This window comes from Prionailurus bengalensis, chromosome A3 (genome assembly GCF_016509475.1).
Source record: "Prionailurus bengalensis isolate Pbe53 chromosome A3, Fcat_Pben_1.1_paternal_pri, whole genome shotgun sequence".
Taxonomy (NCBI): domain Eukaryota; kingdom Metazoa; phylum Chordata; class Mammalia; order Carnivora; family Felidae; genus Prionailurus; species Prionailurus bengalensis.
In genome coordinates, this window is record NC_057354.1 from 108782456 (window position 1) to 108809609 (window position 27154).

The 27154-nt window shown below is 39.6% G+C and overlaps 1 protein-coding gene across 3 annotated transcripts in view; it reads left to right on the forward strand.

The window, feature by feature from the left end:
- The first annotated feature begins 497 nt into the window (after nucleotides 1–497).
- The window catches only part of SOS1 (SOS Ras/Rac guanine nucleotide exchange factor 1), a 150309-nt gene continuing 123652 nt past the window's right edge, over nucleotides 498–27154 (forward strand). For 2 of the 3 annotated variants that reach the window (XM_043604113.1, XM_043604115.1), the window contains exon 1: nucleotides 498–672. In XM_043604113.1, the coding sequence (XP_043460048.1) occupies nucleotides 586–672 (87 nt within the window). In that variant the 5' untranslated portion in view covers nucleotides 498–585. The remainder of the gene's footprint in view (nucleotides 673–27154) is intronic. The other variant, XM_043604114.1, reaches the window with a different exon arrangement.

Consider the following 27154-nt stretch of genomic DNA (forward strand, 5'->3'; position numbering starts at 1 on the left):
GCGCTACACCGGCGTCGGCGGCGGCCGCGGCGGCACCTCCGGGCAGCCAGATCCTCCAGCGACGACCTCGGGCCTTTCCCCTCCCCCGCTACCCCCCGGCCCCGCTCCGCCTCGGGCCGCTCGCGTTTCGGGGTCGCCGCTGCGCGGAGCGGGCTCCGCGGCCGGAGCGTCCCTCCGCACGCCCTCCCCCAGCTGCCGGCTCCGCCGCGGGGCCAGGCCGGGCCCGGGAGCGTAGCCCCGGCGGGCGGCGGCCGCGGCGGAGGGCAGCCCGGGGCGGCGCCGGCGGGCCGGGAAGGGGTGGGGGGGGGGCCGGCCCCGGGGCGGTGGTGCGGGATGCCGCCGCCGCCGCCTCCGGGCTGCGTTCGCTCTCCGCGGCTGGTGCCCGTGTCGGGTGGGTGGCCGGGCGCGAGCCTCGCCCCTCAGCCCCCTCTCCAGGGCTAGCCCGGCCGCGCGGCGCCCCGAGGGGGCCGGGCCGTCCGGTGGGGCCGCGGCCCTGTTCGGTGCTGCGAGCTCGCCCTCTCGCGGCTCCCCGGCCCGGCCGCCGCCGCCGCCCCTCTCCCCGCCCAGAGGCGCCCCGGGGGCACCATGCAGGCGCAGCAGCTGCCGTACGAGTTTTTCAGCGAGGAGAACGCACCCAAGTGGCGGGGGCTGCTGGTGCCGGCGCTGAAAAAGGTGAGGAGCGCGCGGGACCCCCGCTTCCAGGCTTGCAGCCCCCGCTAGGGCGCGGGGCCGGGGCTGTGGAAGGGCTGGGGAGGCGGGGCGCGCGCAAGGCCGTCTTTCTTCCCGGTCTCGCCGCCTCCCAGAAAGGACCGCGCACGCTGAGAGGTTCCCCCACACTCGCTGGCTCCGTGTTGACATTCACCCGGTGTGTGGGAAGGCCGCGGCAAGCCAGGCAGAGTTTGTCCGAATAAAACAGCCTCCCGAGAGGTTAATGTCCTGTCTCCGATTCCGAGACGAGAGTTGGAGGAGGCTCAGTTTTCAGTGGAGGTCACAGCAGGCCACTTTTCCGCCTTCTCGGTCTTACCCTGGAGCTGCTGTCAGCCTCCGGTTTTAGGTGTCCAGTATGCTGGTTTTAGTGGGCTCAAGAATGCTCTAGCCATAATGCTTGCTCTAAGTAATTGCAGAGCTCGCTTGCCAGCGGGAACACGGCCTGCTTTGCTCGCCCTCTGTAATCGCTCTTCATTCCCCTGAATTCCCCCACTCCTCCGATTCACAGGGGCGGATGCACATGCCACTTTTGTTGTTGTTGTTTAGAGTCTTGGTACTATCTTTCGGGCTGTTGATTGGAATTTTTAACCTTTCTCTGTGTCTTCAGGTTTGCCACCTTGTTATCTAAAGTTGTATGCTCCATGATCTTTGCTTTTAAATGTTTTAGTAGTATTAGGAAATGTTGCTACATTTTAAAAGCTTCTAAAGCAACATTGTGAGTTAGTAAATACATTACAACACTAGAAACTGTGTTTGAAGATAAAAAACAATCCGTATATTTTGTTTCCCTTTTACCTTTTCTGTGGAGATTGCTTTAGTCTCCGAGTGTTTCTGAAGTCCAATTTGTTGCTCAAAGAACGTTTTATGTTATTAAAATATATTTTAGCTCCTACTGAAAGTTGAGATTATGATGTACCTTTTGTTCTGAACATGTGTACTTTGGAAAAAACTGTGTCTTAAAAGGTGCCTGATGTTTCCCAAAGGCCAGCAACTTTTACTTTCCCTTTTGCCCTCCTCCCCCTCCTTGGAGACTTACAGTGGAAACTATTTAGTGTGTTAGCAGAATTTGCTCATTTTTTTCAGGTGTAAGTTACTGACTTTTTCCCTTAAGTGACATCAAACGTCTCCGTGATACTGTTTTCTAAGAAAACCAAAGAGATGCCATCTTGCTTACATACCTTATTCATTAGAAACTCCATCAGGGCTCTCTTTTTACTTTTGCTTTACCTGCAAGCTTGGCGTCTTAGCTTATAATAGGGGAGTAGGAGGTCTCAGTCGTGTCCGAAGCCCGGTCCTGGCAGAGGTGGGAGTGGAGTGGGGAGGAGACCAAAAAATTGTTGCGAACATACAGAAGAACTCAAAACACCATCAGTTTGGGGCTGTTTTGCTTAAGAGCAAACAACTCCTGTTCCAGGGAACCATCAAGATACTCTGTCAGTTGTGAGGGTACTGTGAAGTAGTGGAAAGAGCGTTCCAAGAGTTGGCCGACCAGGTCTGACTCTGCCACCCTGGTGCCCCTTGCTGAAATCTGTCTACAGAAGCATTTTGTTTGGCCGGCACCCTGTTGTTTTACTTTTAATGTAATTAGTTGCCACTATTTAAAAGTGGGAGATGTTCAAATCCGAATTTTCAGCTTTTCTTGAAGAATAGGAGGGCCTTTCCCCATTGGGCAAGACAAACTGCTGGAGCTGAGTAAATGGCTTCCTTCTTTAGACTGGACATGCATCTCCCATTTGCCAAGGTCCCCTCAGTCCTCTTTGCTTATTTGCAAAAACAGCCTTAACCATATGCAGAGATCCCCTTGCAGGACACAAGTGATGGGAGGAGGTGGGAACATACACAATCTAGCCGATAGGTTCTTCTAACTCTTATTTAAGATAGCCACTGGTGATGATTCTGCTCCACCTAAGATGAGGTTGAGAATACAATTTCATATCTGGATGTACTCTTGGGAGCTCAGAACCTGCATTTGCACCTGCCTGCTCTCCTTATCTTGAACTCTTCCTTTAGACTTAATGCACTATTGCAGATGTGCCCAACTTGAGCTCTTTTACCTGAGGCTCTGTTGTCATGTTATTCTCTTCCCCTGGACTGCCCTGTGCCTGGCCTAACACTACTCCTCCTTCTGGACTCACTTGACCTCAGGTGTTTTCTCAGATCCTCAGGGCTGAGTTGGATAGTCTTCATTTTCTTTTAGCACTGAAGCCTAGCACTTAATAATGAATTGTAAGTTCCTATTCACTTGTCTGCCCCATCCCACAACTAGATTAGATGGTCCTTGAGAACAGGAATGATATTTTACCCTCATTTTATCCTTCATGCATACGGTGCCTGACACCTACTAGGAACTTCCATTGCTTGAATGAATGGGTGGTGGAATACCCAAACTACATCATCTGTCTCCTCCTTCACTGACCATTAAAAAAATTCCTCTTGACGGCTTTATTGTTGTTTATTTGGTTAAAAACTTTGGAGTCGTCTCGGACTTCTCTCTCTTACATTACTGCCCAAACCCAGCATGGCCTGTAGGTTTATTCCCTTTGACACATTCTTCTAATCTGTTCCCTCCTACTCTTGAGTCTTCTTTCCTTTTCTTTTTTTTTTTTTTTTTAACGTTTATTTATTTTTGAGACAGAGAGAGCATGAACGAGGGAGGGGCAGAGAGAGAGGGAGACACAGAATCGGAAACAGGCTCCAGGCTCCGAGCCATCAGCCCAGAGCCCGACGCGGGGCTCGAACTCGCGGACCGCGAGATCGTGACCTGAGCTGAAGTCGGACGCTTAAACCGACTGAGCCACCCAGGCGCCCCTTGAGTCCTCTTTCCTAGACTACTGTGATAGCACCTTAACTAGTTTACTGCGCCTCACCTTTTCCGTGTCTATTTTTCAAATTTCAGAAGTTCTAGTACACGTCAGAATACGTTGCACTCTTGCTCAGAACTAACGATATCTTTTGAGGGCACAGGATGCGGTGCACGGTCATTACAGAGAATTGATGGTGATCAGTGATCTGGCTTCATCCTGCTTTCCTGGCTGGATTGCCCACCATGGTCTTTCATATTCTTTATGCTTCAGCCAGACTGGACTACTACTTTTCCTGAATATGCCCAGAGTGTCCCACTACCTCTCTCAGTCTAAGTCCTATCTTGTCTATTGCACAAATATATCATGCTTACTACAGACCAAGCATTGCCCTCGGCACTAAGAATAAAAAGGTATGACATCATCCAGAAACGACTAAGTCAGAGCACAGTGGGAAGTGGCAGAGGATGAGTTTGGATAGGAAACTGGTTTCGAGAGAAGTTTTTTAAATGTTAAGCTAAGGAGTTTGAATTCTATCTTGAGGGGATGAAAGTCATTGAGGAATAGGGGAGTAACATCAGATTGGAATTTTAGAAAATTCACTTTGGCCAGAGAATAGAAAATGGATTGGAGAAGAATGAGACCTGAGGTAAGGAGAAAAGTTAGAAGGCTAGTTCAATAGTCCAGTCAATAGATACTATGCATTTGAATTAAGGATGCATTTGAACTCGGTTGGAAACTTAGGGATGGATTTTGAGAGATGTTTAAAGGTAGAATTGACAGGACCCAGTCACTCCCTCAGTGAGTAGGGCAAGTGGTAAGAGAGCAGGAAGAGTCCCTAAGTTCTGGTTTGTGTGCTTTTTGTCAGAACAGAGAATGGAGGAGAAGAAGCCGTTGTGATGGAGAGAGTGGCATAAAGAGATGAGTTTTAGACACGTTGATTTAAAAGTTCTTTCGGCTTATCCAGGTGGACTTGTCAAGCTGGCAGTTGTCAGTGGTATCTGCCACCGCAAATTTGGAACTTCTAGGGGTGGAGGTAAAGCCTTAAGAATAAATGAAGCCTCGGAGGCGCCTGGGTGGCTCAGTTGGTTGAGCGTCTGACTTCAGCTCAGGTCATGATCACGTGGTTTGTGAGTTCAAGACCCACATCAGGCTCTGTGCTGACAGCTCAGAGCCTGGAACCTGCTTCAGATTTTGTGTCTCCCTCTCTCTGCCCCTCCCCTGCTCGTGCTCTCTCTCTCTCTCAAAGAATGAATAAACGTCTCTCTCTCAAAGAATAAACGTTAAAAAAAAAAAGAATAGATGAAGTCTTTATCCATACAAAGACTTATACAAGGATTCTGTTCATGACAGTTCTCTTCAGCAAAAAAAGAGGAAACAATCCAAATGTCCATTAACAGGTGAAAGAATAAACAAATTGTGAAATAGCCATACATTGGAATACTACTGGGTAATAAAAAGGAATGAATTATTGATACACATGACAATATGATTGAATCTCAAAAATAGTTCAGCTGAATGAAAGAAACCAGGTCAAAAAAAGAGTATATACTGTATAATTCTATTACATAAAATTCTAGAAATTGCAAACTTATCTACAACAACAAGGAGCAAGTGAGTGGTGGTTTTAGGGGGAGGCTTTTATGTTCATTTGTTGATTGTGCTGATAATTTCACGGATATATACATACATTAAAATTTAGCAGATTTACAACTCAGATATGTGCAATTTGTTGAATGTCAGTTGTACATCAGTGAAGGTGTTAAAAGTAGATAAAGCCACCTACTGAAAATCAGAGGTAAGACTGAAATAGGGCTGTCATTAGACCTGGTTGGGGAGGGAGAGGAGTGGGCAGTAGTGTGTGGGAGAAGAGCAGGGGAAGGAGTGATTCGAGGGGATGAAGAAGGACGAAGTTGGAGGGGCGCCTGGGGGGCTCAGTCGGTTCAGTGTCAGACTTTTGGCTTCGGCTCAGGTCATGATCTCACAGTTCATGGGATCGAACCCCACATCACGCTCTGTGCTGACAATGTGAAGCCTGCTTGTCCCCGTCTCTCTGCCCATCCCCTGCTCACTATCCCTCTCTCTCTCTCTCTCTCTCAAAATAAACACTTTAAAACAAAACAAACAAACAAAAAAACCCCTATGTTTAAAAAAATCAAAGAAAGAAGGAGTTGGAGTAGAGACTCCTCAGTCCTGGGCCTTGTGGTTTTGTTTTTCTCTTCTGGACCTGAGGCTTCTGCGAAAATTATTTCTCTGTTGGATCTTTGGTCAGGTCAAGAGACATCAGATCTTGATCCCCCTCTTCATATTTATTGTACGTCTTGTACCTGGCATTATTCATTCCAGGTGTCGGTTGAGATAGGAAGTATAACCCAGAGCCTGGAACAAACTGGGTCCCAGTGATCAATACAGGGTCTACTCAGTGAATGTAGATACAGCAAGCTGAAGAAAGGAGGTCCAGACTTCTAAATTAAATGTTTCACGGGGCTCCTGGCTGGCTCAGTGAGTATTATGCTACCTTAATCTCAGGGTTGTGAGTTCAAGCCCCATGTAGGTTGTAGAGATTACTTAAAAACAAAACCTTAAATCTAAAATCTTAAATTAATTAATTAAATGTTTCACTATAAAGCTGCTTAGAGTGAAGGTCTTCCAGAAGCCATCCACACAGTTTTCCACTTATCCGGGAAATACTTCTTTTCTAAATGCACAAAATCGTGTTGGTATGTTTTGTTGGCGTTTATACTGATTAACTGATATCTGCAACTTTGTAGATATCATTATTTAATGCTGAAACTCTGCTCTGAACTTTATAACTAGGGCATAGGAAGTAAACTATTAGAATTTGAAGGGGAAATATAAAAAGAAGGAAGGAGTCAGGTAAAAAGTATGAGACCCTAGTGTCTGAGAAGCCGAGAAAGTAAGGAGCTGCAAGAAGAGTCGTTAAGTGCGTCAGACTACGGATAAGTGAGGTAAGGTGCTTGAAAATGTTAGATTTGACAGCTAAGGGGTCACTTCCGTCTGAGCGGTTTCAGTGTGGCTAGATGACGGAAGAACATGGAAAGACAATAGCAAGGTAGCAAGGACAGATGACTTCTGCCCCGCCCCGCCACTCTCCAGATTACTATGGTTTTTTTTTTTTTTAAGATAATATTTCAACGTTTATTTATTTTTGGGACAGAGAGATACAGAGCATGAACGGGGGAGGGGCAGAGAGAGAGGGAGACACAGAATCGGAAACAGGCTCCAGGCTCTGAGCCATCAGCCCAGAGCCGGACGCGGGGCTCGAACTCACGGACCGCGAGATCGTGACCTGGCTGAAGTCGGACGCTTAACCGACTGCGCCACCCAGGCGCCCCCACTATGGTTTTTTTTTTTTTTTTTTCAGAAGCTTGGAAATGAAAAGAGATACTGCTGTGGCAAGAAGGGGATTCAAGCTTGGGGAGGTTTTTTATTTGAAGGTGATGGAAACTTGTATATGTTAGGAGTCTTTGGGGCAGGAGCTGGTAGAGAGTGCGGGTGAAGATACTGAACAATGAGGAGATGAGTAGCCCAGGAACACAAGTAATGGGATTTGTCTTGAACTGTTTGCCAGGTACTCTTTTAAGTACTCACATGTGTTTTCTAATTCTCATTGGATTACTCTTATTGCCTCCATTTTACAAGAGAGAAAACTGAGGTTTAGAAAGAATAATTTGGTTAGAGAGTCTGCAGTTTTAAATACTATGCTATGCTACCTCTAGCAGGGCATCTTTGATGGCATCTTTTTTCCTGAGATGGGAGGGAAAGAGACAAATAAGGGTTTGTAGGTTGGGCAGCAGGGAGTTCACGTTAGGTATCCTCTGTTTTCTTAACGAAATGAATAGCAAGATTCTTTACATAGAGCGAGGAAAGAGAAATGAGTAAGGAGTTTAAGAAGCATGGTGAAGTTTTGAAATTGCTGTTTTGGAGCGTGGAGAAGGAGCCAACCAGTGAATCAGAAAGAACTTGCTGAGCAGTGCAGAGTGTGAAGACCATAAATTTGGAGGCACATTCATTGGTCTGGTGGTTGTGAGATTTCCTCCAGCAGCACTCATCGGTTCAGGTGAATGGACACAGAAGGAGAGTTGATTGCAGGTGGCTGCAGTAGAGACTAAGAGGATAGCAATATTTCAGGTGATAGAAAGTAAAGCTGTAAGATGGGTTATGGGGGGATAGACGAAGGCTCCATGGATTAGAAATCTTTGATGAGTTGGAGGAGGAGGGTAGCGAGAGCAGACAGGGGATTATGATTGGAGATCACCATAAGAATTTAGGGTTTTAAGATTCCAGAAATGAAAGAAATAAGACAATTGGGAACTCTGGAGTTAGTGTATTGAATGATGGATTGGTGTATTACATATATGGGTGATGACGAAGTCCTCAAGGATTATGGCACATGTCATAGTGGAAAGGAAGACTGTAATCCAGCCATGGCAGTGAGATCCATAAATCACAGCAGTGAGGATGCTTCAACCAAATAATAAAAGTGGCAACTACTCCCTGTTCCCCATAATGTATTTTGTATCACAGCTTGGGGTAGAATAGGAAAAAACGTTGCACTTCATTTTAGAGTGTTTTTGTCTTGTGATTAAGTTTTTTTTTTTTCCCAGTGTTTTATTACGGGAAGTTTCAAATATGCAAAAAAGTTGAAAGAATTATTCATTAAAACACCTGTGTACCCATCACCTAGATTCTGTAATTTACATTTACTATGTTTGTTTTATCGCATGCCTATCCATCCCTGCCTCCCTCCATCCACCAATCCATCTTATGTTTTGATGCATTTCAAAGTAAGTGGCAGACATCAGTACATTTTACCTCCAAACATTGCAACATGCATGTCATTAACTAGAGTTCAGTATTTGTTTACAGTTCTTTTTGGTTTTTAGGTAAAATTTATGTGCAGTGGAATACACAAATGTTAATTGTACCATTTAATGAGTTTTGACAAACAAATACAACTCAAACCTCTACCAAGATAACGAACATCACTATCACTCCTGAAATTTACCTCCTGTGCCTTCTCAGTCAATCCCTGTAACCATTGTTCTGATCTTTTATCATCCTACCATAGATTATTAATCTTACCTATTCTAAAACATCATATGAATAGAGTCATATAGTATATAATTTTTTTAAGGCTTTGAGGTTGTGTTTCTTAGGAATTCAGTTCTTTTTTCCATCATAGGACTATGTCAGAGTTTGTTTGTCAAGTGGCTGGATACCTAGGAGGTTTCCAGTTTGGGGCTATTATACATAAAGCTTCCATGAATGTTCTTATTATACAAGTCTTTTTGTAGGCCTATGTTTTCATTTCTCTTGTGTAAATATTAAGAGAAATGGCTCATAGAGTGTTTAGTCTTATAAGAAACTGCCAGACCTTTTCTCAAGTTGGTTGTACCTTTAATATTCCCGCAACAATGTATGAGAGTTCCAGTTGTGCCACATCTTTGCCAGTATTTGTTGTTATTAGTCTTTAATTTTAGTCACTGTGGTGAGTTTGTAGTGGTATCTCACTGTGGTTTCAATTTGCATTATCCCGGTGACTAGTGATATTGAACACTTTCTCATGTTCTTATTGGCCATTTTGTATCTTTCTTTGGGCAGTGTCTGCATAAATCTGTTGCCCATTTTAAATATTGCGTTCTTTTTAGTATTGCATTGTAAGAGTTCTTTATATATCATGAGTAACTGCTCTTTATCAGAAAAATGTTTTATGAATATTTTCTTCCAGCCTGTGGCTTGTCTATTCATTCTCCTAATGGTGTTTTTTGATGAACAGAGTTTTTGATATTGATGGAGTCAAATTTATTAGTTTTTTTTTTTTTTTAAGGTTATTGCTCTCTGTATCTAAGAACCTCTTGCCTGCCACCAAGCCATGAAGATACTCTCCTAATGCTGTGTTCTAAAAACTTTATAGAAAAGTTTTTACATAATCTGTGGTCCATTTCAGATTAATTATTGTGTATAATATAAAGTGGGAATTGAGATTCATGTTTTATGCTGATATCTAGTTATTTCAGAAGTATATGTTGAAATATAGGTGTCTGGGTGGCTCAGACGGTTGAGTGTCCAATTTTGGCTCAGGTCATGATCTCGTGATTCATGAATTCAATACCTGCGTCAGGCTCTGTGCTGACAGCTTGGAGCCTGGAGCCTGCTTCAGATTCTGTGTCTCCCACTCTCTCTCTGCTCTTCCCCACTCGTGCTTTGTCTCTCCCTCAAAAATAAACATAAAAAAAATTATATGTTGAGATTTCTCTTTCCCTGTTGACTGTGATGTTTTTATGAAAATTAAGTATTATATATATTTATGTAAATATATATACAGACATCTCCATTCTGTCCCACTGATCTGTTTATCTTTACACCAGTACCACACTATTGGTTACTGCAGATTTATACTGAGTCTTGAAGTTAGGTAGTATAAGTCCTCCAATTTTTGTTTTTCTTTTAAAATCTTGTTTTAGCATTTCTAGATTTGGATTTCACTATAAATTTTGAAACAGCTGTCAATTTCTACCAAAAAATCTTGCTGAGATTTTGATTGTGATTGCATTGAATCCATAGATCACTAGGGAGAATTTGTATCTTAACAATATTAAATCTTTGGACCCGTGAACATGGTGTATCTCTCCATTTATTTAGACTTATTAATTTCTGTCAGCAACACTTTGTAGTTTTCAGTGTAAAAGCCTTACATGTCTTTGGTTGAGTTTAACCCTAAATACTTTGTTTTTTAATTTTATTGTAAATTGTTTTAGAATTTTATTTTCTAATTATCACAAATATGCAAACATAAATCTGCTTTTTATATATTGAACTTGTATCCTTTGATTTTGCTGGTAGTTGCAGATTCCACAGAATTTTCTACATTATTATGTCATGTGCTACTACAGATAGTCCGATATTTATTTTTCTTGCCTTATTTTACTGACTAGGTCCTCCATTAACTGTTAAATGAAAGTAGTGAGAGTGGTCATCTGTTTCTATGGCTGAGTTTTACAGCAGAGGAAATGGGTCCTTAGGGCAGACTCCTCAAGATCTTATAACTAATAAGGAATAGAATCAGGATTTGAACCTGAATCTGTCTGGCTTCAAAGACCACTCTTTGTACTGTACTGTATTGCTTCCTTTGAGTAGGCAGTATAATATAGTACAGTAGTGTTTTCATTGTCTTGCACCTTAGATTTTAGGGAAGAAGTACCTTAGGATAGAGGAGGCTGAATGAAGCTTCGAAACCTTTTGCTTTAAGCTGAGAAGCTCGACCCTTTTACATATCAGGGCTCTGCATAGGATTACATTTGAAAAAATGGTTCTGCTGCATAAAAAAGTAAGACTTTTATAGGCACTAGTTAATGGAAAACCAGTATAGACCATAGAGGAATGGGCAGAGAAATGTCTTGGTGGCATTAGGTAGCTTGGAGACTGTCCTGTGTGCTTCTGTTCGGGAGTGACAGGAGTGATGTTTTAAGTAGCAGTGGGAGTTAACCAGGTGAGGATGAGGAGGAAGTATGTTCAAAGATTTATGGTGGCTTGGAGTCCGTGAGGAGCTGAGCATTTTAGAAATTCTGAGTAGCTGGGAGTCTGAAGCGTGGGGCCAGATCTTGTGAGCAGTGGGGAAGGCCAGTTAGGGTGGGATAATGGTGGTTTTGACTAGGGCAATAGCTGTGGGCATACAGAAAAGTGAATAGATTTTTAGATGTAAAAGTAAATTGATGATTGAATGACAGAGTAGTAAGAGAGGAGTAAAAACTGATTCCTGTGTTTCTGGCTTAAGGGTCTAAGTGGTAGTGGGATGAAAGAGGAAATACTGGGGGAGGAGCACGTTAGGAGGAGAACTAAGAAACCTCCAGTTCTCTGGGAATGAGAGGATGTGAGAGAATTATGATGGGAGGGATTTACACTTTGGGGGAGGGGAGGAGCCAAGTATGGCAAGCATGGAAAGTGTCTTTGTTGGACTGCTCTCAGGAATGAAGGCTCTGACAATGTCTTTCAAAGTACATTTCAAATACCATTTTCTCCACAAAGGCTTTCTACTGCAACCCCATCCCCTAAGTAGAATGTATCTCTTAATTTACTTAGTGCTTTATATGTCAGTTTTAGTACTTAATGATAGTCTGTCCTTCAAAGTTTTATCTGTGGCTTCTCTTTCTCTATACTGGGAGTTCCTTGAAGGTAAGAATAGGGTCCTACTCACCTTTATATTCCCTATAATGCTTAGCATATTTCTCACATATAGCAAGCAGGTGCTCAGGACCTTTTGTTGAATTGCATGTGGTTCTGAGCCCATCCCCTCAAGAATATACTACTAATGAGCTTGTTGGGTGTTAGCTGAGATCTTCAACTTCAAAAGGCATTGGAATTGCCATGTTCAGTGTATTCCATTTTAGCACATAGGTAAGCAAATACTATATTTTAGAAATAACTCATTTTAAATGGCTAGATTTTTTTTTTTAGGTTTATTTTTGAGAGTGAGGGTGAGAGAGAGAGCACGTGTGCACAAGCAGGGGAGGGGCAGAGAGAGAGGAGACAGAGAAGCCTAAGCAGGCTCCACACACTGACAACACAGAGCCTCTTGTGGGGCCCAAACTCACAAACCATGAGATCATGACCTGAACAAAATCAAGAGTCAGGCACTCAACCGACTGAGCCACCCAGGCACCCCTTACATGGCTAGTTTTTTAAAAAGTGTGCAATGCAAGGGAGAAGCAGATGCCAAGGTGGGGTTGGGTATACAAGAAATGTATTAGCAGTGCTTGTGAGAGAAAATGGGGAAGGAGTCAAGGAGAGTCTTGAGACTGTAAGGCAAGTCTGACTCCCAAGTGAAGGAGAGAGGTAAGGGAGGAAGGAATTTGGGGTGAAAGTGTCTTACACTGCAGTGCAGTTCTAAGGAAAGTTCACCCAGGCCTCAGGAAGTTCTTGAGTGAAAGTTGCGGGTCACAGGAATTCCTCCTCCCCCAGGAAGGGGCCTGGCTTAGTATGCGTGCCGTGCTCGGTCCTTGACGGGGGGGCAGCCTGGGAGAAGCAGAGCCTCTGCACAAACACAGTGATGGATTTCATAGTGCAGCAGCTGGAGTCTGAGGTCTGAGAGACTCATCTTCAGAGCCAGCCAGGGTCACCTCTGAGGCTATCGATGGCCTGATTCAGGATAATACAGTTACAGACTTCCTCCACTGAAAGTGGATAATTTGTTCCTCCCAAATCCCTTATGCTTTCAAAAAAGATATCTTAGGTTGAGTTCTGAAAGTCACAAGTTCATTATTGCTGATACTAACAGTGCACAGTTTGCTTTAGTAGTTACCAAATAAAGTTTGCCTTTCATATTCAACTTTATTTCATAATTAACCCTTTGATGTACAAAACCCACAAACAAAGCAGTAAAGGCAAAAGAAAACAATGCAAATGATACCCATGTTATTACTACGTGAGCTAGTGAACTCGGAGCACTTCGGCACTACCTTGAGTAGTCCAGCTCTCTGGCCATGAAGGTGACTACTTGTTGATTGTCCTTTCCAGGCTGGGCTATCTTGGAGGCAGACAAACACAAATCAGTAAAGAAATTCCTCATGAAGTCTGGTAACTTAATTTCTGGTACCATAAATTCTGGGAACTTCCCATTGGAGTTGGGGATAGGAGTATACATAGGTGAAAAGTAATTTGAAGTTTTGGTTTTATGGACTCTAAATTACTTAGATATTATTTTTAAAATAGATACTTTAAAAGTGTAATGGGCACCTGGGTGGCTCAGTCGGTTAAGCATCTGACTCTTGATTTCAGCTCAGGTCGTGATCTCACAGTTTGTGAGATCGAGCCCTGCTTTGTGCTTTGTGCGCGGAGCCTGCTTGGGATTCTTTCTCTCCCCCTCTCTCTGCCCCTACTCTGCATGCTTGCTCTCTCTGAAAACAAACAAACTAAAAAAAAGTGTAACAGGAATATGATTTCAAAAAAGTTTCTTTAATGTTGCTTTCATGCTGATTTTGACTCGTTTGGTTTTATTTGCTAAATTTATTGAGCTCATATTGTATGGTAAGCATTATGGATATGCAAGTAAAAATAAAACAATTGTTTTTATGAAACTTGTATCTGGTGATAAAAAAAAGTCTATAGTCTGCCCATATATGTTAAAGTATCCCGTTTTCAAATGGGATTAATCCTAGTATATAGAAAGAAGTTTGTTTCAGGGTTCAGAATAAATCAATAACAAATAGGTCTTGAGATTAAAAGAAAAGTTGAATTTTTCATTAACCAGCGAATTTTTGTAATAAGCTAATAATTCCAGTTATTTTATAATGCCTGAAATGAACTTTTCTATATAGACAAGACTAATTTTCTATAATCTAAGCCACTTGCAAGTAAATTGATTTCTATATATGGCCAAATAATTTATAATGGAATGTACTTGGGGCACCTGGGTGACTCAGTTGGTTAAGCATCTGACTTCAGGTCATGATCTTGCAGTTTGTGGGTTTGAGCCCCATGTCTGGCCCTGTGCTGACAGCTCAGAGCCTGGAGCCTGCTTTGGATTCTGTGTCTCCCTCTCTCTCTGGCCTCCCCTGCCCATGCTCTCTCAAAAGTGAAAAAATGTTAAAAAAAAATTATAATGGAATGTACTTACTGGTAATTACACTTACACCCGTTTTGTTTAAGGATTTCGGTAGGATTCTGATTTCTGTACATATATTTAATAACTTTTTTCTCTTAATTTTATGTATAACATAAAATTAGTCATTTTAACTGTTTTTAAGTGTATAATCCAGTGCCAATAAATATATTCACAGTATTGTGCAACCATTACCACTATATTTCCAAAAATTTTTCATCACCTCAAACAGAAACTCTGTGCAAATTAAGCAATAATTCTCCACTTCCCCCTCTTTTAGCCCCTGGTAACCTCTAATCTACTTTTTGTTTCTGTGAATTTGCCTATTCTAGATATTTCATGTAAGTGGAATCATACAACATTTGTCCTTTTGTGTCTGACTTATTTCACTTAGTATAATGTCTTCAAGGTTCATTTATATTGTAGCATGCGTCAGAATTTCATTTTTTCTTAAGACTGAATAATATTCCATTGTATGTATATACCACAGCTTGTTTATCCATTCATCTGTTGATGGACACTTGGGTTGCTTCTACCTTTTTGCTATTGTGAACAATGCTCCAGTGAACTTTAGTATACAGGTATCTGAGTCCATGTTCTCAGTTTTTTGGGGTACATACCTAGACATGGAATTGCTGGGTTGTTTGGCAATGCTACGTTTATCTTTTTGAGGAGCTGCCGTACTGTTTTCCATAGCAGCCATTGTATATTTCCACTGGTAATACACAAAGGTTCTAATTTCTCCACATCCTCACCAATATTCATTTTTTGTTAAAAATTGCCATCCTAACTTGTTGGGATGAGCACTGGGTGTTGTATGTAAGTGATGAATCACTGGCTTTTACTCCTGAAACCAATACTACATTGTATGTTAACTAATTTGAATTTAAATAAATTTAAAATAACGATTGCCATCCTAGTTGGTGTGACATGATATCTCATTGTGCTTTTGGTTTGTATTTCCCTAGTGACTAATGATACTGAGCATTTTCTCATGCACTTGTTGGCCATTTCTATATCTTTATAGAAAATGCCTATTCAAGTCTATTGCCCATTTTTAAAATTAGGTTGTTTGTATTTTTGTTAAGTTTTTGTAAATAATTATATATGTTCTTGGTATTAGACTCATTCAAACCCAACCAAATGTGTCTTAGTTTCTTGATAATGTCCTTTGCACAAAAATTAATTTTGATAAAGTTCAGTTTATCTCTTTTTTCTTTCATTGTTCCTGTTTTAATGTCATATCTAAGAATCCTTTGCCAAATCCAATATCATGAAAATTTACCCCTAAGTTTTATTCTAGGGATTTTATGGTTTTAGCACTTATATTTAGGTCATTGATCTAAATTTTCTATGTGGTGTAAGTTAAAAGGTGTCATTGACACTTAGCATAATGCCCCTGAGGTCCATCCATGTTGTAGCAGATGGCAAGATTTCACTCTTTTTTTTTAAATGGCTAAATAGTATTCCATTGTATATATCATAATTTCTTTATCCATCCATATGTGGACACTTAGTTTGTTTCCATATCTTGGCTAATATAAATAAAGCTGCAGTGAACATGGTGGTACATACAACTTTTTGAGCTAGTGTTTTTGTTTTGTTTTCTTTGGATAAATACCCAGAAGTGGAATTGTTGGATCATTTGGTAGTTCTATTTTTAATTTTTGAGGAACTTCCATACTGTTTTCCATAGTGGCCACACCAATGTACATTCTCACCAACAGTCCTTAAGAGTTCCCTTTTCTCCACATCCTTGCAAACATTTGTTTCTTATCTTTTTATTTTTTTGATTTTTAATTTTAACTTTTAAAGATTTTATTTTTAAGTAATCTCTACAATGTGGGGCTTGAACTTACAACCCTGAAATCAAGAGTCACATGGTCTACTGACTGAGCCAGCCAGGCGCCCCTCTTGTCTTTTTAATAGTAGCCATTCTGACAGGTGTGAAATGATACCACATTTTGATTTGAGTTGCACTTTCATGATAATTAATGTTGTTGAGCATCTTTTCACATACCCAGTGGCTATTGGTATGTCTTCTTTGGAAAAGTGTCTATTTAGGTCTTCTGCCCTTAAAAATTTTTTTTTTGGTGCGGGAGGCTGTTGAGTTGTATGGGTTCTTTATATATTTTGGATATTAGGCCCTTACTAGATATCTGATTTGCAAATATTTTCTTCCATTTAGATGGTTGCTTTTTCATTTTGCTGTGCAGAAGCTTTTTTAGTATGATGTTGTCCCACTTACTTTTGCTTTTGGTGTCAGATTCACAAAAACATTGCCAAGACCTATGTTAAGGAGCTTATTACCACCTATGCTTTCTTCCAGGAGTTTTATGGCTTCAGGTCTAATGTTCAAGTCTTTAATCCATTTTGAGTTAATTTTTGTGGTCAAGTTTCATTCTTTTGCATGTAGCTTTCCAGTTTTCCCAGTGCTCATTATTGAGAAGACTTTCCCCATGGCACATTCTTGACTCCTTTGTTGTAAATTAATTGATCAAATATGCGTGGATTTATTTCTGGGCTCTCTAGTCTGTTCCGTTGATCTACATGTTCATTTTTATGCCAATGCCATACTGTTTTAAATCTTTTCAGAGAACCAGCTCTTAGTTTCATTGATCTTCTTTGTTGTATTTTTAGTCTCTATTGCACTTATTTCTGCTCTAATCTTTGTTATTCCCTTCCTTCTACTAACTTTGAGCTTCATTTGTTCTTTTTTTCTAGTTCCTTGAGGCATAAAGTTAGGTTGTTTATTTGAGGCTTTTCTTCTTTCTTGAGGGAGGCATATTGCTATGAATGGCTGTCTCAAAACTGCTTTTGCTGCATCCCACAAATTTTTGTTATAGTTTTATTTTCGATTGTGTCAAGGTATTTTTGAGTTTCTCTTTTGATTTCTTCTTTGACACATTGGTAGTTCAGTAGCATGGTGTTTGATTTCTACATATTTGTGAATTTTCCAGTTTTCTTGATGGAATTAATTTCCAGTTTCAGATCATTGTGGTTGGAAAAGATGCTTGATACAATGTCAGTCCTCTAATATTTATTATCACTTTTTTTGTAACCTAACATGTGATCTATCCTGGAAAATGTTCCATGTACAATTGAGAAGAATGTATATTCTGTTGCTTTTGGATGGAATGTTCTGTATGTATCTGTTAGGCCTATTGGTTTAATAGGTCATTCAAGGCTGATGTTCTCTTAAATACTTTCTGTCTGGATGATCTACCCATTGATGCAATTAGGGTATTAAAACCCCCTACTATTGTTGTATTGCTCTCTGTTTCTTTCTTTAGGTCTGTTAATTATTTGTCTTATGCATTTCTGCGCTCCTATGTTGAGTGCATAAATATTTACAAATGTTACATCCTCTTGTTGGATTGACCCCTTTATCATTATGTAACATCCATTTTTGTATTTTTTAATAATTTTTTAAATGTTTATTTTTGAGAGAGAGACAGAGAGGGAGAGACAGAGCATGAGTGGGGGAGGGGCAGAGAGAGACAGAGACATAAAATCCGAAGCATGCTCCAGGCTCGAGCTGTCAGCACAGAACCTGATGTGGGGCTTGAACTCATGAACCACAGGATCATGTATGGCCTGAGCCAAAGTCAGTCGCTTAACCAACTGAGCCACCCAGGTAACCCCCATTTTTGTCTCTTATTACAGATTTTCTTTTATGATAAATAAGTTTGTGCAATATATATATGTATAATTTTTTTCTTGTCGACTATAATTTTTTTTTTTTATTTTGGTATACCCTCTTTTGCATCCTTGTTTTCCCCTCCCCCCTTTTCAACGTATTTTAGAGAGCATAGCATTTAAGACCACCCTCATTCTTTTCTGTGGCTGCATGCTATTGTTTGGTTGTACTATAATTTAACTATGTATTGAGAAACAGGTCATTTCCTATCTTTTTGTATTGTAAACACTGTTGCAGCGAAACTTGTATGTATGTTATATCATCTGTATGTGAAATCTTCATGTCTCTTGCCCATTTCTGATTGGATTGTTTGCCCTCTTACTGTTGAGTTTTGAATGGTGGGTTGTTTTTTGTGTTTTTTTGTGGGGTTTTTTTTTTTTTTGTATATTTTAGATACCAGCTCTTTGTTGGGAATGTGGTTTGTAAATGCTTTGTCCCACTCCTTAGCTTGTCTTTTCAATCCATTTAACAGGGGCTTTTCAGAGCTAAAATTTTTAATTTTGCCTATTATTGTATCCTGAAAATTTTCTCCTATATTTTTTCCTAAAAGCTTTTTTTTTGGTTTTACATTTTACATGTAAGTCTTTGATATATTTGAGTTATATCTGTGTAAGTTGTGAGATTTAAGTTGAAGTTCCTTTTTTTTTTTCCTATGGATGTTCAGTTGCTTCAACACCATTTGATGGAAAGGCAATCTCTCCTTCATTGAATTTTTTTGTACTTTCTTCACAAATTATTTGGGCAAATTTTTGTGGGCCTATTTCTAGGTTCTCTATTCTGTTGCATGGTTCTCTCTCTGCCAATACTACACAATTTTTATTGCCATAGCTATATAATAAGTCTTAAAATTGGGTAGAATGGCTTTTCCCATTTTATTCTTTACCAAAATTATTTTAGCTATTCTAGTTCTTTTTCATATAAAGTTTAGAATAATCTTGTCAATATCTATAAAAAATCTTGCTGGGATATTGGTAGGAGTTGTGTTAAACCTATGTATTAATTTAAGCGTGTGGGAGGATTGATTTTCTTACTGTGTTGAGTCTCCCATTCCATGAACATAGAATGTCTCTCCATTTATTTAGAGCTTTGGTTTCTTTAATCAACAACAACAACATTGTGTTGTTTTCAGCATACACATCCTGTACTTGTTTTCTTAGATTTGCACTGAAGTATTTTGGTTGTAGGGGTTATTTTTAATTTAATTTACATTTAGTATGCATGTGTTCATTGCTACTATATCAAAATACAATTGATTTTTGTAGGTTTATCTTGTATCCTGTGTCCTTAGTGAACTCACTTATTTGTTCTAAGAGTTCCCTCTTTTTTGTTATTTTTGGGGTTTTGCAGGATTTCTTTTGTAGATTCTTTGGAATTTTCTACTAGATAATTATGTTATTGGCAGATAGGGACATTTATATTTTTTCCTTTTCAAATTTATATGTGTTTTATTTCCTTTTCTTATCTTATTGCACTAGAAAGAACTTCCAGCATTATCTTCAATATGTTGACAGTGGATATTCTTGCCTCCTCACCACCCAATTTTGGGGGAAAAACATTCAGTCTTTCACTGTCAAGCGTATGTTAACTTTAGGTTTATTGTAGATGCTGTTTATCAAGTTGAGGTAGTTCCCTTCTGCTCCTGTTTTTCTGAGAGTTTTTTCTTTTTCCATGAATGGGTGTTGTGTTTTGTCAAATGCTTTGTCTACTTCAGTTGACATGATCATGTGGACTTTTTTCTTTAGCTTTTTAATGTGGTGGATTACATTGATTAGCTTTACAATATTGATGCAGACCTGCATCCCTGTAATAAACTCTGCTTGGTCATGGTGTGTAATAATTATTTTGTGTATATATTGTTGAATTCCACTTGCTGGTATTTTAAGAATCTATAATTCTGAAGCATATTGGTCTGTAGTTTTCCTTTTTGTTCTGTTTTTGTCTGGTTTTGGTATCAGGATAATACTAGCTTATAGAATGAATTTGAAAGTGTTTCCTTCAATTCTATTTTCCAGACAAGATTGTGGGGAATTGGTGTTAATTTTTTTTAAGTTTGCTATAAATTTCAACGAAACCATTTGGGTCTAGAGAGTTTTTAGGGTGTTTTGAAATTACAGATTCAATTTATTTAGTAGGTATAGAGCTATTCAAATTATTTCATAATGGTTAAGTTATGGGAGGCTTGTGTTGTTTGAGAAATTGGTCCATTTCTTCTAAGTTGTCAACTTATGTCTGAAGAGTTATTCATAGTTTTCTCTTATTATCCTTTTATAGTTGCATGGTCTGTAGGGCTATCCATGCTTCAGTCCTGATTTGGTCCTAATATTGGTAATTTGTGTTGTCTTTTTCCTTTGCCAGTCTTGCTAGATGTTTGTCAATTTTTTATTTCTTAAAAGAATAGCAGTTTCACTGATTTTTCTCTATTTTCCCCCTGTTTTCAATTTCACTGGTTTCTGGTCTTCATTGTTTCTTTCCTTCTTGGTTTGCTTTTAGTTTGCTCTTTTCTGGGGTTCTTGAGGTAAGAACTTAGATGATTGATTTGAGGCTTTCTCTTTTTTTTATAATGTGCTATTTTACCTATGCCCTACAAATTTTGATATACTGTGTTTTTATTTTCTTTCATATATATGTGTATGTACATATATGGTGTGTGTGTGTGTGTGTGTGTGTGTGTGTGTGTGTGTGTGTGTAAATTCCCTTGAGACTTACTCTTCACCCCTTCGAGCCATAGGTTATTTAGATAAAAGTTTAGTTTCCAAGTGTTTGGAGATTTTTCTGATACCTTTCTATTATTAATTTCTAATTTTATTTTATTGTGGTCAGAGAATATATTCTATATGATTTCGATACTTTTAAATTTGCTAAGTTTTGCTTTGTAGTCCTAGATATGTTCTGTTTTTAAATCTTACACACTTGAAAAGAATGTGTATTCCACTCTTGTTGTATGGAGTGTTTTATAAATGTTGATTAATTCTTGTTGGTTGATAGTGATGTTGTGTTCTTTTAAATTCTTGGTGATATTCTGTCTAGTTTTATTGTTCAAAGAGGGGTGTTGGATTATCCAACTATAACTTTGGATTTGTCTTTATATTCTTTCAGTTCTCTCAATTTTTGCTTCACATATTTTGGAATTCTGCCTGGTGGATACACATTTGGGATTGCTATTGCTTCTTGGATTGACCCTTTTATAGCTATGTAATGTCCCTCTCTGTCTTTGATAAATTTCCTTGAAGTCTACTTTATCTGATACTAATGTTGTCACTCCTTTTTTTTGATTAATCCTCATGTGATATATATTTTTATGTCAGCCAACTTACTATATTTGAAGTGAGTATCATGTAGATAGCACATAGTTGGGTCATGTCTTTTAATCCTCTTTGCAACGTTTGCTTTTAATTGGTGTGTTTAGACCATTTTTATGCACTGTAATTATTGCTATATTATGGCTTGCCATAAATGGCCTGCCATTTTAGTTACTGTTTTCTGTTGTAGGTAATACATTGTATATGCATAGCTTATTTCAGGGTACTGTGTCACTTGATGAGTTTGATTAAGTATAGAGGAATGTTACCTCCTTCCCTTTACTCACTTCTGTTAATGGTTGTCTTAATATTTCTTCATTATACATTTAGAACCACATGAGACAACATTAGAATTTTGCTTTAATCATCAAACATAATTAGCCTATTGTATTTACCTGTATATTTTTTCATGTTCTTCTTTTCTTCCTAATATTCTGAAGTTCCTTCCTTTTATTGTTCTCCTTCTTTTTAGACAACTTCCTTTAGCCATTCTTTTAGGGTAGGTTTGCCAGCAACACATTTTCTTAATTTTGCTTCGATTGTCTTAATTTCCTCGTCATTCCAGAATGTATTTTTACTAGATATAGGATTCTGGATTAATAATTTTTTTTCTTGGGGCGCCTGGGTGGCTCAGTTGGTTGAGCATCTGATTTCGACTCATGATCTCACTGTTCCCGAGTTCGAGCCCCACATCGGGCTCTGTGCTGACAGCTCAGCGCCTAGAGACTGTTTCAGGTTCTGTGTCTCCCACTCTGTCTCTGCCCCTCCCCCACTCATGCTCTGTCTCTTTAAAAAAAAAATAAATATTAAAAAAATAACTTTTTCCTTTGCATCTAAAAAATGTTGTGCCACATTTTTCTGACCTCCATGATTTTTGTTGAGAAATCTGTTGTTGTTCTAATTATTTTTCTAATGTAGGTAAAGTTTTGTTTTTCTCTGGCTGCATTCAGGCCAATCTATTTACAAATTCTGCCTTGCATTTGCATATGATTCTTTTGGTGTGTGAAAATATTTTTTTCCCAACTGAAATTGTATTGTGTTGGGTCTTGAAATAAAAATAACCCAGAAAATTGTAGAAAATTTATTTCATAATGAAACCACTTTTTAGATGGCAGTGTTATACTCCATTATTTATAGTAGCTAAAGCTATGTAAACCCTTGAAAAGAAAATCTCCGGTGAAGGAAAAAATTATATTTAAATTATATATTAAAATTATCTGTTGCCCTTTCCTCATTCTCCCATTCTCAGCCAGGGTATTTCAAATTCTATTATAAAAGTAATTTTCTCACCTGACATTGGTGGAGGAGTTAAGATGGCCGACTAGTAAGGAGACCCTGGGTTTGTCTTATTCCTTGAACTCAGCTAGATCAACATCAAACCATTTTCAACATGTGGGAAATCAATCTGAGGATTAGCAGAAAAATCTGCATAATTTGCAGGAGAGAATGTGGCTGGTGCATGATATGGAGAGGTGAATTGTGGGAGAAAAGAGCTGTGTTGCTGCAGAGGGGAGAGAGCCATTTTCATAGAGAAGAGAAAGAGGGGGGAAGAGAGAGCAGTGCATCGGGTTTGCGCAAGAAAGCACTCCCCCTGAAAGCAGCTAGAGAGAAAGTGAAAAATGCACACAGGGAACTGCACAAGAAAACTATTCCCCAAAGCCATTGATTGGGGAAAAAGGAGAGGGTTTCAGTACCACCAGTTTTTTATAAATAGAGCCCAGAGTCTGAAGTTTCAGAGCTCAGTGCCTGGCCGTTATCTGGTGAGGAAGCAGGGTGACTTCCTGGGAGCGGGCATCACAGGCTGAGGATACCCCAGGTCACACAGGGAGAAGTGGTTCCTCTGTTTCGAGTGCATTTGGTAGAGGTGATGTGGCCTCTCCACAGATAAAAGTCCCAGGGGGTGCCATTAAACCACCACGTTCACCCATATAGGAACAAATACACTGGCTGAGGGCAACAAGCCCGGAGTTGGCTCTGTGTTGCAATTTACTATGTACTCTGAGCCACTGCCACTATGTGGTGGTGCGACCATTTCCTGGGGCAGGTGGGCCACAATGGGGTGAGACCCTCCCCCAGAAAATCACTGCAGGCCCAAACCATGGGCATCTCTGATGTGTGGGGTTTTGAAACACAGCTGCACCTGAGATAAAACTCTGAAGGGAGGCACCACCTAGGAAATGGACAGCTTAGACACGGGTTGGGGGGAGGCGGAGAACTGACGGAAATGAGGGACACAGGAGGGGTGATTAATCACACATCTCTGAGAGTGCATACTTCCCACTCCAGAGACTAGAGAGTGGGTTGAAGCCATTTTCATCGCTAGCCCACCCACACTGATTGACCCCAGAGATCTAAACATCTCCGCCAAGTGGAGAATGGAGCCATTATACCAACCCTTGCCCTCCTGTGCCTTCCAGGCACATTTCCACTAGGGCCAGTCCACCTGAGAATCAGAGCAGCAGGCCCCTTCCCCAGAAGGCTAGCACAAATCACTTCCACAAGCTTAGTGTATTTAGAGTAGACCGCAAAGGTTCAGCTCAAGGGGAAACTGGATCTGGTTTCATTTGTTTTGTTTTGTTCTTTAATGTTTGTTTATTTTGAGAGAGAGAGAGTGTGCATGTGAGCAGGGGAGGGGCAGAGAGACGGAGAGAATCTCAAGCAGGCTCTGCGCTGTCAGTGTGGACCCTGATATGGGGCTCGAACTCACAAACTGAGATCATAACCTGAGCCAAAGTTAAGAGTTGGGCACTTAACCAACTGAGCCACTTAGGCGCCCCTGGGTTTTTTTGTTTTTTTTTCCATTTGTTTGTTCATTGTTTCTGTTTGGCTGTGTTTTGTTTTTGTTGCTGTAGTTTTTTTGTTTCTTGGACACACAACAATTTATTTTTATTTTATTACTTTATGATTTTTAATTTTTTTTAATTTTTCTTCTTTTTTTTCCTCTCTTCTTGTATCTTTTCTCTTTTTTTCTATCAAGCTTCTCTGAACAAGCAGATCAAAACAGACCTAGGACCTAGCTTCCTTTATTTGTTTTTTTTTTTTTAATTTTTAAAATTTTATTTCATTCTATTGTTGTTGTTGTTGTTTGTTTCTTCCTCTAAAATGGCAAGATGGAGGAATTCACCTCAAAAGAAAGAACAGGAAAAAATGATGGCCAGGGATTTAATCAATTCAAATATAAGTTAGATGTCTGAACTAGCATTTAAAAACAATGACTATAAGGATACTAGCTGAGCTTGAAAACATAGGAGACCCCAAAGAATCCCTTTCTGTGGTGTTAAAAGTATTAAAGCCTAGTCAGGCTGAAATTAAAAATGCTATAACTGAGGTGCAAACCCCAATGGAGGCCACAAAAATGACAATGGAGGACACAGAGAAGCAAATTAGTGATGTAGAAGATCAAGGTCAGGGATCATGAAGGCAGACTTAGGGAACTCAGAGATTTATTAAAACTCAGTAACATTCATTTCATAGGAGTCCCCAAAGGTGAAGAGAGAGAAGAAGGGACAGGTATATGTGAGCAAATTATAGCTGAAAACTTCCCTAATCTGGGAAAGGACATCAAAATCCAGGAAGCACAGAGAACTCCCATTAAATTCAAAAAAACCTGGCCATCGCCAAGACATATCATAGTCAAATTCACAAAATACACAGACAAGGGAAGAATCCTGAAAGCAGGAAGGGAAAAAATAGTCCTTAACCCGCAAGGAAAGGCTGATCAGGTTCATAGCAGATCTGTCCACAGAAACTTGGCAGGCCAGAAAGAAGTGGCAAGATAATTCAACATGCTGAATAGGAAAAATATGCACCCAAGAATACGCTATCCAGTAAAACTGTCGCTCAAAAAGGAGAAAGAAGGAGTTTCCCAGACAAATATTAAAAACTAAAGGAGTTTGTGACCACTAAACCAGCCCTACAGGAAACACAATGACACTAATATCATATCTTTCAGTAATCACTATGAATGTAAATGGACTAAATGCTCCAATCAAAAGACATAGGGTATCAGAATGGACTAAAAAAAAAAAAAAGGCAAGATTCTATACATTACCTACAAGAGACTCATTTTAGACCTAAAGACCCCTGCAAATTGAAAATGAGGGAATAGAGAACCATCTATCCTGCTAATGGATGTCAAAAGAAAGCCAGACTAGCCATACTTATATCAGACAAACTAGATTTTAAACCAAAGGCTGTAACAAGAGATGAGGAAGGGCATTATATCATAATTAAAGGGACCATCCATCAAGAAGATCTAACAGTTGTAAATATTTATGCCCCCAACTTGAAAGCACCCACATATGTAAATCAATAACATAAACTCCTTGATAATAATACAGTAATAGTAGGGGACTTTAACACCCCACTTACAAGAATGGAGAGATCAAGAAAATCAGCAAGGAAGCAGTGCTTTGAATGACACACTGGACCAGATGGATGTAACAGATATATTGAAAACATTTCCTCCAAAAGCAGAATACACATTCTTTTCAAGTTGCACATGGAACATTCTCCAGAATAGATCACATACAGGGTCACAGAGCAGCCCTCAAAAGTATAAAAGGATTGAGATCATACAATGCACATTTTCAGATCACAGTGCTACGAAATTTGAAGTCAACCACAAGAAAAAATTTGGAAAGCCCTCAAATACATGGAGGTTGAAGAACATCCCACTAAAGAATGAGTAGGTTAACCAGGAAACTAAAGAAGAAATTAAAAAAATACATGGAAGCAAATGAAAATGAAAACGCAACAGTCCAAAACCTTTGGGATGCGGCAAAGGCAGTCCTAAGGTGGCAGTATATTGCAATTCAGGCCTATCTCAAGAAGCAAGAAAGTTTTCAGATATACAACCTAACCTTACATTTAAAGGAGCTAAAAAGGAACAGCAAATAAAGCCTAAAGCCAGCAGAAGAAGGGAAATAATAAAGATTAGAGCAGAAATAAAATGATATCGAAACAAACAAACAAAAAAATACAGTAGGACAGATCAATGAAACTAAGAGCTGGTTCTTTCAAAGAACTAACAAAATTGATAACCCCCTAGCCAGACTTAGCAAAAAGAAAAGAAAAAGAACCCAAATAGATAAAATCACAAATGAAAGAAGAGAGATCACAAGCAACACCACTTAAATACAAACAATTATGAGAGGGATGCTTGGGTGGCTCAGTCGGTTAAGTGTCTGACTTCGGCTCAGGTCATGATCTTGCATTCTGTGAGTTTGAGCCCTGTGTCAGATTCTGTGCTGACAGCTCAGAGCCTGGAGCCTGCTTCAGATTCTGTGTCACCCTCTCTCTCTGCTCCTCCCCCACTCACACTCTGTCTCTCAAAAATAAATAAACATTAAAAAAATAAAAATAAACAATTATAAGAGAATACTATGAAAAATTATATGCCAAAAGCGGGCAATCTGGAAGAAATGGACAAATTTCTAGAAACTCACAAACTACCAAAACTGATGCTGGAAGAAATAGAAAATTTGAACAGACCCATAACCAGCAAAGAAATTGAATCAGTAATCAAAAATCCCCCAACAAACAAGAGTCCTGGGCCAGATGGTTTCCCAGGGAACTCTACCAGACATTCAAAGAAGAGTTAATACCTATTCTTCTCAAACTGTTCCAAAAAATAGAAAGAAAACTTCCAAACTCATTTTATGAATGAAGCCAGCATTACCCTGATTCCAAAATCAGAGAAAGACCCCACCAAAATGGAGAATTATAGGCCTATATGCCTGATAAACATGTCTGTAAAAATTCTCAAATCAAATTCAACAGTACATTAAAAGAATTATTCACCATAATCAAGTGGGAATTATTCCTGGCTGCAGGGCCGGTTCAGTATTCACAAATCAATCAACATGATACACCACATTAATAAAAGAAAGAATAAGAACCATATGATCCCATGAGTAAATGCAGAAAAAGCATTTGACAAAATACAGCATCCAGTCTTGATTAAAAAAACAAAACAAAAACAAAAAACCCTCAACAAAGTTGGGATAGATGGAATATACCTCAA